Raw genomic sequence first — 11,632 nt, 5'->3', positions numbered from 1 at the left:
AAAATAAAAATCAGTTTGTCCATATTCCACTGTAAATTATGATCTTTTCCTTTGGCATTTTGATTTATGTTCTACAACTCAAATCAAGATATAAATTGTAGATTCGATAATCTATTAAGATAATTCGGGACACATCCTGTGACATTTCACAAAGACATTTCCCAGCAGAAATCCTCACGTTTGAACATATCTTCAGAGCATAATGTTTAAGTGTCTTTAACAGTGTGATGTTGCATGCTGCTGAACTAACCCTATCTTGTATTATTATCATTAGCCTACTAACATTTATTTATTTATTTTTTTACTAAGAATGGCTTCTTGTTTCAGTTGCATTTACAATGTACAGCCAGTGACATCTAGTGGCACCAACAAATAATACAATGACCACACGCATGTGAGCAAGCTCTAAAGTGACCGTCGCTGTTTGTTCAATTAAATGAGCAAAAGCAACGCAATTCTTGAGCATTTTCTATTTTCATTATGTTCAATCTACTTTTCATTTTACAAATGTACACTCTAAAAAATGCTGGGTTGTTTTAACCCAACTTTGGGTCAAATATGGACTAACCCAGCCGTTGGGTTAAATTTTTACATTATATTTTTAACCCAACATTTCGGGTTTGTCCATATTTGACCCAAAATTGGGTTAAAACAACCCAGCATTTTTTAGAGTGTATCCTTTGTGTTTGGACTATGTGAATCATTTTTATTATCATACATGCACAGCTCTTACTAGCTAGCCTTCATACACATCATTTCCATATTGTATATGGAGAGTAAAGGTTAAAACGATGTTTAAAGGGATTTTTAAGCATTTGTATTAAGTTTTTTAAAACACAGAAATGTTATAATTTGTGCACTTTCAGATTTCTAGTTCACCAATCAAATAAGAATATTTGTGTCATTAGTGCATGAGACTTTGCATAGCATACAGTATGTGTGCAATGCATATACAGGTATAGACAGGAATAAAATATTACAGTTTGCTTTTTTTGGTTGTTATTCAAAACTTTTATCGAAACTTCAGCTTAAAAATTACTTGACAAAGAAAGTACCAAAACTACTTACATTGCAAGTGATTAGAAACACAGTGGTAAAAAAAGGAAATCAAATAAATATCAATGAAGACAAAAACAGGCCCACACACAAACTCCTTTAGTGACAAGACACATTTGTTTCGGTCATTGAGATAAAAAAGTACACATGAACCAACACAAATTCAATACAAATATCATGTTACACTTTGTTGTTGCATGTTTAGTTTCATTGTGCAAATCTTACATTTTTGAGTGCATCATTGTCATTCAGGATTTGCCATCAGAGTCAATGTAATAATCCACCAAAATCCACAAACATCAGAGAAAGCAAAATAATAATAATAATAATAGAGTTCTGATACAACATGAATCCTTACAAATTCATTTAATAACAAATAAAAACCTCAACATATAGTATCATTGGCGAGATGTCTTTAATAGCACTTGATATAGGCAAATAAGATATTAGTTATGCTTCTTTTTTTTTTGGATTTAAGCAGCTTGTGGTACTTCAATGTTCAACCAGAAAAAAAAAATCCTACTTACAAAGAGAGAAAAAAAAAAAAAAAAATCCTGCTTGTTCTGTTACCTTATGAACAACCAAGAAATTGTCTTTTAATGTTTGACAATATGTCATCCAGAAAATCAGTGCAAGAATAATTTTTAGTGGAATCTCAAAGGAATTTCACATCTCGGGTGGTATTTCGCAACATGGCATTCATTTGCAAAAAGTCAATTTTGTAAACCTGCTCCCCCATCAATTCTCACTTGCATCTCTGAGACCTCACACTTCGAAGTCTCCCTGTCCTGCGCTACAGTATTTTGGCACATTTTAAAATGGTACAAATATTCTGAATATATGAATACAAGAATCACAAGTTTCACATGCGTTACTTTGGACTAGAACTGCGTAGAATGGTGTTGCGGGACAACACTTGGTTTAATAACACTACTGTAAATGCTTCGGATGTATATTTCTGTCAGTGAAGTTAGTTTAAAGTGCAATTTAGAGAGATTTAAGGGATTCTGCAATATCTTTCTAACTGTGCTGAATTATGCAAAACAAAACTTTAAAGGCACAGTTTGTAACTAATGGTCAGTTTTTCTTTATGTATAACTGAGCAGCATTCTTTAGTCGACTTTGTCGTCATTTCTCCACATTTGCTGTAATTCTCTCTTACCGTTACATTTATATTAAGTGCTCTTTTCATATATTGTCCATGGCTTTTTCCTTGCAAAAAGGCTCTAATTTTTCTACTTAAATTATACAAATAATTCTAGTTTATATGCATAATCTATTCTCAAATCAAGATTATGTTTGCTTTTGGTAGGTTCTGTTTATGTAACTCATACTGTATGCTCTGATTTCACCTCTGACCCTTTGGTCGTTCATTGTGACAGATGCTTTCAGTTTTCAGGAGTTTAAACTGGTGGGCTATGAGAGTATATGAGAATAAATCATAGATGCATGTTGGGATGGGGCACAGTGAACAGAGATGGTGCTGACCTTATACACACACACAGAAGCATACACGCACAATTTGAGGTGAGGTGTATTTTGTAGACTCGACTGAGGTCATAATTTGGCATGCGGGTTTGAGATGATCTCAGGGGGGATGTCTTTGATTGGCAGGTCTCTGTTCTTCCCCCCACTGTCATGGCCTCCCACATCTGTGCTCTCACAGCTGCTCTGAGGAGACTCGGGGGGCGGCTGGTAGAGCATGCTGGCCAGAAAGAAGAAAAAAGTCCCTAAAACCTGAGAAAAAGAGAGATAGAGTTAAGATTAGATTGCCGTTAGGTTCATTTGAAAAGGTTTATGCGATTGATGTGAACCTGATCTAAAGGTCAACAGCTATTGATTATTGCTTCAATGGTGAGGCCGCATTAAAAATCTGGGTTTTAAAATCCGATGAGACAGTAACATTTAAAATAACAAAAAAAAATTAATATTTCAAATAAATGCGGTTCTTTTTTTTTAACTTTCTATACATCTATTTACAACATTGATAATAATCAAAAATGTTTATTGAGCAGCAAATCAACATTTTAGAATGATTTCTGAAGGATCATGGGACACTAAAGACAGGAGTAATGATGAAAAATCAGGGTAGGAATAAATAGCTTTTTTATATACATATATATATGTATAAATGCACTGGTGAAAATAAGACACTTCTTTCAAAAACATTTCAAAATCATACAGACCCCAAACTTTTGAACGGTAGTTTACTGCATATATAGTTGTTTTTTAAACACATTTTTTTCTAGACCACTTCTATGTCATAAAAATGGCGACATATATTAAGACATTATGGCATTTATGTTACATTTTCAATTCAACCTTTCAATCAAATCGTTAAGCTGATAATATGATTTGTAAAGATTCAAAAATATTTGAATATAATTTTCAGATTAAATGGCCTCCGGTAGAGCATTGACGAGACTAAGAGTTTTTCTCAAGTGGGGACCAAAAATCTCTTTGTCTCTTACTGTAAATGTACCACTGAAGGCTATTTAGTGCTGAAAAATAAATGGCCTCCTGTGGTACAGTGAAAAGAGTTTCATACAAGCTAAAGTGTATTGAATATGAAATGAATCAGCACTGCTTTCTCAGGGAACCTTATTTTAATCATTTCCACACATTTTTAAGTGTTTTTCCTCTACCTTGTAGATGATGCCTGCAATGAGCGAGTACTGGCTCATGGCTGAGTTGTGGTACAGATAACAGGAGCCGTATTCCCCACACTGCTCTTCCCACAGCAGACAGGAGATGTCAATTACGGAGCCGAACGCTATGGGGCCTGGGATCCCACCGAGAGTCCTTACTACGATCCACTGGATCCCAAGCCCAAACGATCTCTGACTGTCAGGAACACACCTGCAGGAGAAGTCAGTTACATTACAACATCTGGATTATAATGTATGCCAGATTAGAGATCCGACTGTCTATTTGGAATGAAAAATTAGAAAGAGTAGGCATTATTGCACAATACATTTGAAACAGTAGTATGATGCATTATGGTCACATGACCTAATAATGTTTATTGTGCATTTTTATCTAAACTACTGTTGAAAAGCCAATAGATTTTTTTTTCTTATGCTCATCAAGGTGGCATTTATTTGATAAAAAATAAAGTAAAAACAGTAATATCATGAAATATTATTACATTTTAATATAACTGTTTTCTGTTTTAATATATTTAAAAATGTATTTTATTCCTGTGATCAAAGCTGAATTTTCAGCATCATTACTCCAGTATTCATACTAATATGATGATTTGATGCTCAAGAAACATTTATTATCATCAGATTCAGCATTGAAAACAGTTGTGCAGCTTCATATTTTTGTGGAAGCAGAGATATTTTTTTTCAGGATTCTTTCATGAACAGAAAGTTCAAAATAACAATATTTATTTGAAATTGAAATATTCTGTAACATTTAAGGCATCCTTAAATAAAAGTATTCCATCCAAAAAAATCTTACTGACCCCAAACTTTTGAATGGTAGTGTATATGCAGTGTCATACCTGAGTGTGGCAGTAAGTGCAGGAATGCTGCAGAGGAAAGTGAAGAGGATGACGACGAAGAGGAACGTGAGAAAGGCTGGCATGTGATTGCAGGATGACACACACCTCCCTTCTTCAGCAAAACCTTGTTCTCCCCATGATATATTCCCTACCACACAGCTGCACCCAGAGAACACCTACAAATGTGTAGACACACACACACCAACAGGGAAAAATTCATAATCAAGAATAAGACTCATATTTTATTCTGAGATCCTCTTATATGTAACAAATGTTGTGCCAAATCTAGTTATCGTGACTAATTTTATCTAAGAGCAAAAAACATTTTTGCATCTTAGTTTTAACATTTCAGTTTAGTGTTGTTTTGAAACTTGCAGTATTCCTTCATAGTACAAGGATAAGACCCCTTTAATTAAATTACCTTACTAAACATATGCAGTTATGTCGAGTTAATTGAGCGATCGTGTAGAACGTGAGGTTTGAGTACCTGTCTACCTCTGGGGCTGTTCGTGTGGTTGAGGGAGCTGCAGCCGGCGTGGCAGGGAGAGAAATACATCACTCCATTCGCACCACACACTGGGTTAAACAACTCCTTAACACAGTGACATCCAATGTTACAGCTTACGGTCAGATTGCCCAGATCTGAGAAGCTGAAGGGAGAGAGAAAATGTTTAATGTTTCACCTCAACCAATCAATAAAACACTGTCAGTCAATCCCCTCTTTCCTGCTCTGGATATTAATTTACACCATTATGTGTGTAATAAATCACTCCCATGGTGCCATATTAGAGTTGATTGAAAAGGTTAATATCTACAGGCAGGGCTGCATGATAATGGTAAAACTGACAATCATGATTATTGTGTTAAAAATTATAATCATGAATATTGTCATTTTAGAAATTCAGAAGATTATTGCACTTTTACATTAGCACAAATCAAGAAAATCGAACGGCATAGTGCCCTGTTGGCCAATAAATTAACACACTTTTAACTGTACATTTTAAAAAAACTGGTACAACAAGAAGCTTCTCTTAAAAGCTAATCAAGTGAAATTCCTAATAAAAACAGTTTGATTATTCAATGATTTATTACAGTTAATCACTGAGGTTTGATCACAGATTTAGTCACAGCAAAATCTTGGCAATTTTAGAAGGAGGGATACTGCACTTTCGGTACTTTCGCTTCCTTTTACAGTACAGTACTTACAGTGTACTTACCTAGAAAGTACTTGCTAATATAAGGTAAGTACTTGGGTTAGGGGTAGGTTTAGGGTTAGTTCCTAGTTATTACCCAGTAATTGTAACTACTACAATAAGTACATAGTATGTACATGGGTAACAGGTTACCGCACTTTCTCCCATTCATAGTAATACAAGTGCAAAGTCTTGGTATATTTTAAGTCTTTAAAGGTGCCGTAAGCAGTTTTTGAAAAATGCTCTTGAAAGTGCATTTGCCCATGCACAACAAACTTGTAGCCAATCGGCAGTAGGGGGCGTGTTCACTAATGATAGGGAGAAGAGAGAGAACTAAGCAAGAGGGAGATCTGAAGAAGAGAGAGATGGCTGAGAGACATTACAAAAGAGAAAAGATAAGAGGAATATCACTGGAAATAGAAGAGGATATGGTCAGGCAAGAGCTTTAGGACTCGCGTTAATATTAGAAAATCTTTCCAGCACTGAAGAAACCGAATTGGGTAGGCCTGAAATCTGACAACGAGGTTGCGTTGTTTCAGCTCAGTATGTGAGTAACATTGGTTTTGAGTGTGACTCTTGCTTGTACTCTTGTGTACTGTATGTTAATTTTTTGTGCTTCCTTATTGTTCGTTTGACATCTTCGGTTTATTTTTCGCAAAGCATTATTTTGCTTTGCTTCTGCTATGATAACAGAGAAACTCTTGCATTGCGTGTTAATGCATTTGGAGGGCGGAGCAATTTGAGGGGTGGAGCAATGAAAGGATGTTTGTTTGGGTTGATTTCGAGAAATCTCATACTGCACCTTTAAGCTAATGCAAATGCAAGATAACACAATTGTCAAATGAAATATATATAACCAGCGGGAGACAATTGTTCTTAATCAATCTAGAGAAGCAGAAATCATGAATAAAATATGATTTACCATGCAGCCCTACCTATAAGGTGAATTAATTAATAATAAATGACAAACAGATTGTCATTATTTTAATATCATGGAGACGTAACTCTTTTTTGTTTTTCTTTTCTAAAATCATCTTTTCTTTTTCTTTCTTTGTATTGTATTATTAATCTGACATTTACAGACTTGACTCAACAAATCAATAATAACATATCTGTCAAGCCACTTTATCTTTATTGATAAAAACGGAATAAATCATAAGACGTATATTTTACATCAATTCATTAATTTTATTTTCCCCTTTTCACTTTATAGGACAGTAGACTGCAGTCAGGAAAGCAAGACTAATGGGAAACGGGACAGGGTGCATTTTTTCATTCAATAATAAATGTGCTAAATTAGCATGAAGTAGTTAATTTTGTTGATGCATTTATTTAAGTATGATTTTGATCTCTTGCTGTAATAGATACAAATATTACGTTTTTTTTATTGCAGTTTATATTGTTTGCAGATTTGGAATGAGTTCAAAGTGTTCAGTACCTGCTTTTGTGGATTTCTGTCTGCAGGTAGGGGGCGCTGTAGTTGTTGTGTGGGACGTTGCTGTAGTATGGGGTAGTTACTCCTGCCATGGGCACATTAGGACAGTGTACCAAAAATATGAAGATAGCCGTTAGGCTGACCAGTGCGCACAGCATGCAGAAACGGATGATCCCACGGCAACGAAGGTTCAGCTTCTTTACAATGAAGCCGCCCAGGAATGTGCCACCTCCACCAGCTGGTACCACCATATACCCTGGAATGAGAAGACGGAGTTAAATACATCTCAATGTATGTAGTTATTGGTTATATTCTAAGAGCAATTTGAGCAAGAGGGTATGGCATTGCGTTTAATTGTGATTTTTACCAAACCAGGTTGCTGCCTCTGAAGCACTCAGACTAAACTGAGACTCCAGAAATTTGGGGCCAAACGTGGACATCCCAGCTATGAGAGTGGCCTCTGTGGCACCAGCAAGACACAAAAAGATGAAGGTAGGGTTTTTCAAAAGAAACAGCATTGACCTATAGAAAAAAAGAGGGAGAGAGAAAAAAATACTATTCTACTCATTCTGTTGTCACAGTGAATTTTATAGGTAGAGCAAGGAGGAATGGGATAGAAACATGAAACAAGTGGACATCGGCAAGACGAGCCAAAAGAATATTCAAAGCCCTTTTGTTGGATCCCAGGGACAGATAGACTTGAGTGTCATTAAGAAACTGTATCTCTCTTTGCAATGTTTTAAATATAGACCCTAAAGGAAGCACACACAAGGAGAATAAAATCGGACCAAGAACGGAGCCTTGAGGGACACCAAAAGTGAGAGGAGCTGAGACTTCACCAGTATAAAAAATCTACATAATTTAAATGAAGGTGCTCCAAACATGGGATAAGAACAGTGTAGCCAAATATGTCAAATGCTGCACTGCTGTGCACAATAGACTTGCCAAAATCAACAGTCAATAGTATGTCGTTTGAAACTTTTACAGCAGTATTTTCTAAAAAAAAAAAAACGTCTGCGAGACGTAATTTTTGTCATCAAGACGGACCGCAGACTTATCGCATGCAGCCCAATTTTTGTGACAGCATGGATGCGCAAGTGCGAGTGACCTGAGCGCTTTAAAAACAAAATCCACTGGTGCTAATAAATAGTGTAGCAATTACACATTATTTCAATTCTTTGGATGACCATTTATGGATAACATACAACCGCATCTATTGATATAGCATTGATTTGTGCTTTTATCTTTTATTTCTTTCGAAAGACTCATTGGTGCAATTGTCTTTCAATGGCCTTTTAAAACGGAATTGAAGACAGGATAACAATTGAAGGAGGTTTTAATGATCTCTAGTGAAACTTGTGGCCAAATAAAAACTAGCACACCAAGTGAAAAAACGACAGCCCGATAACTTGTGTGTGGCAGTTTGTTGGCTCTTTAAGAGTAAAGTGACAGTGAAAAGTGCTAATTTGAAAAAGTGCTAATACTCAATCTCAAGAAAATTATCTAGGGACCCATTGCCCATCTGAATTCGCTGATCTCGGCAAACTAGAAAACTACAGCCTCAGCTCCTTCCCATCAACCACATTTCTAAATATAAACAGGGTAGTATACTTATGTTAAAAAGTGGTGACCATCAGGGGAAACCCCTTTTAGCTCACTTCCTCTCTCCTCTCATGCGTTCATACCTGGGCATGTCCTTTACTGTTTTTCCAAACTGAGGATCAGATGCAGTGACTTGACTGCCATCCTTCAGCTGGTGGGCCTCTGAGACACGCATGGCCACATATCGCTGAGAGCCTGCAAGATAAAGGAAGTGAGACAGTTATTCACACTAATAGTATAATGTACTGCAGTCACTTGACTTCTGTGCTTATGGGTAGCACCTGGTAGCTGCCTAGGGTAACCCAGTATAGGCAGAGCGATAACCAGAGCGGCTGCTCCTCCTGCCAGGAAACCAATCCACCAAGCTCCCACCCACAGTGGGTTTTCAGGAGTCAGCTCTGTCCTGAGGGTAAGAGAGAGATTTTAGCATTAGAAAGTTTTTACTGCTAATAAAGGCGCTTTTCCACTGCATAGTACGGTACGGTTCGGTACGGCTCACTTGTGGTGCTTTTCCACTGCATGGTACGGTACAGTACGGTTCGCTTCAGGACGCTTTAAATGGTACCTGGTCTGTTGAGGTTCCAAGCGTACCGTACCGGTACTAAAATGTGACGTGAAACACTGCAGATCACTGATTGGTCAGACAGAATCGTCACTACCAGCGTCACTACTAGCGTCATTGGATTTGCGACACGAGACACTTTTTTAGCAGTATTTTTGTTTTGCTGCCATCAGCCTCATTTTAAACACATTTTTCCGTCTAGCAGTTACAGGAACACCATCCCCTCAATAGTCTCCATTGTTCCTGTGTTGTGGGTTTGAAAATGTGGCGCTTTTAAGATGATGTCATGGCAGTAGAGGCGCGCGCAAATAACGATCAGTCCCACACACTTTGAAGGGGTACTCCTGCAGTGGAAACGCAAAGGGAACCGAACTGTTCCGCTCCGAGTCGAAGCGTACTGCGCCGAACCGTACCGTACTATGCAGTGGAAAAGCGCCATAAGACTGTAGAAAAATATGTTTGTTTGTTTTTTCATGCAAGATTTCAGTTTGTATTGTGCATCATGGAAGTCATAAGATCCAAATCAATCCTAGTCTGTTGAAGAAATGTAAATTTAACCCTTACTAAACTTTTTTTTTTTGCTTGCCTATATAGTTTAATCTTAAAATCGTTTCCCCCCCCTCAAACTTCCAAATGAAAATGCAATTTTCATACACTATACACATACAGCATACATTTGTGAGTCCTAAATTAATTTTTAGCATTTAAAAAATTGATTGATGATTGATTTTAGTTTCTAGCTTTTCATTTTAAATTTATTTAGACACAATAGTATACAGTTTTAATATTGAACAGTTATCAGCCGTGGGACAAAAATGAATAGCCTTTTGGCCTTTGGGGGGTTCTACTAGAAAGTCATGAGGATGAGTATATTGTAATTCTTTTCTGGGTGAACTACTACTTAACAACTTACGTTTGGTCGATCTCTGTGTAAATGTTGAGAAAGAATCCACCCAGCAAGTATCCGGCCGCAGGTCCTACAATGGCGGCTGTGTAGAAGATCCCTGAGAAAACAAAAGCAGCACATCAGGTCTCTGTGGCTCCATTGCCCCTTGAGTCATATAAAAGCTAGTCTTAGTTCACAGACTTCACACTGATTCATGTTTTCAATCAAAAGACACAGTAAGATGCAGTTTGAAAGTTCCAGTGCCTCAGTCTGGAGTGAGGGGCAAGCAGGGTAGCGATTGTCCTCAATGCAATGGCCTTTGATAACTGTTCGGTGGGGAGAAAAAACAATGGAAGGAGGTTTTATTTATGTCTGAGGTGGAAACTAGTGAGGCTCACTGATAACAACAAAAGAAAAGTGAGTAGGTGTGTCAAAGCCTGAGTTATATAAAATGACTGGGTTCAGTGAGGGCAAATAGTTCAGTGAGGGCAAATATGAATTGTTGAGTGTTTTTCCATGTAAACTATAAGACAATTGATTTTTTTTCTTTTTTTTTTTTTTTTAAAGAATATCGATCTGAGTGCTTGAATACATTTTAGCTACGCATTTACAATCACACCCTCTGATGAAATCATGTCCAATCAATTAATGGGCATGCACCAATATTAGAAAATTCTGCGTTATTTCTTTCCAAATTCTGATTGCCACTGTACTTTTTTCTGAATCTTTGGATTCCGCTTTAATGCTTTTATTTAATTTGAAATAATCAAAAAGCATGTCTAATCAACTGAATTAATAATTTTATTACAATTTTAAAATTGTGATAAAAAATGACCTGCCGGGTGAAAGACCCCTGCAGGTTTCCCACTCCACAGTAACACCGCTCGGCCTGCTGCATATGAGACTTGGCTTCACGACTCGCCTGCCATCTCCTCATATGGAGTCAAAAGCATCTGAGGTCACTTCGGGTCATTAACATCCCTGATGTGCTCAACCGTGCAGCCGACAAGCTCTCACGGCAGCCAAGTTCAGCTGATATGGGGAATCTTCGGAGCCGCTCAGATAGATCTGTTTGCTTCTTGGGATACGACCCATTGCCAGTTGTTTTATTCCCTGACTGGAGGATCCCTCTGCATGGATGCACTGATGCACAGCTGGTCCCAGGGCCTTCGCAAATATGCGTTTCCCCCAGTGAGCCTTCTCAGACAGACTCTGTGCAAGGTCAGGAAGGATGAGGAGCAGGTCTTGCTAGTTGCGCCGTACTGACCCAACCGGAATTCTGCTTCCCAGAATTTATGCTCCTCGCAACAGCACCTCCTTGGCCCATTCCTCTGAGGAAGGACCTGCGCCCAGACCTCCATATCTGGTCCCTGGACAGGACACGGAGGTT

At 37.5% G+C, this 11,632-nt stretch overlaps 1 protein-coding gene across 4 annotated transcripts in view; it reads right to left on the bottom strand.

Moving 5' to 3' along the window:
* Positions 1 to 1,138: 1,138 nt before the first annotated feature.
* The window catches only part of slco4a1 (solute carrier organic anion transporter family, member 4A1), a 29,075-nt gene continuing 18,581 nt past the window's right edge, over positions 1,139 to 11,632 (bottom strand). For all 4 annotated transcript variants that reach the window (XM_039651963.2, XM_039651960.2, XM_039651959.2 and 1 more), the window contains 9 exons: positions 10,270 to 10,360; positions 9,076 to 9,197; positions 8,878 to 8,989; positions 7,560 to 7,714; positions 7,196 to 7,448; positions 5,052 to 5,214; positions 4,565 to 4,740; positions 3,702 to 3,915; positions 1,139 to 2,793 (listed from right to left, as the gene is read on the bottom strand). In XM_039651963.2, coding sequence (XP_039507897.1) covers positions 2,614 to 2,793; positions 3,702 to 3,915; positions 4,565 to 4,740; positions 5,052 to 5,214; positions 7,196 to 7,448; positions 7,560 to 7,714; positions 8,878 to 8,989; positions 9,076 to 9,197; positions 10,270 to 10,360 — 1,466 coding nt within the window. In that variant the 3' untranslated portion in view covers positions 1,139 to 2,613. The remainder of the gene's footprint in view (positions 2,794 to 3,701; positions 3,916 to 4,564; positions 4,741 to 5,051; positions 5,215 to 7,195; positions 7,449 to 7,559; positions 7,715 to 8,877; positions 8,990 to 9,075; positions 9,198 to 10,269; positions 10,361 to 11,632) is intronic.

The sequence above is a fragment of the Pimephales promelas genome, chromosome 20 (genome assembly GCF_988280905.1).
Source record: "Pimephales promelas chromosome 20, fPimPro1.hap1.1, whole genome shotgun sequence".
Taxonomy (NCBI): domain Eukaryota; kingdom Metazoa; phylum Chordata; class Actinopteri; order Cypriniformes; family Leuciscidae; genus Pimephales; species Pimephales promelas.
Note: the sequence above shows the minus strand (reverse complement) of the source record. Positions and strands in the feature narration are given on the sequence as shown.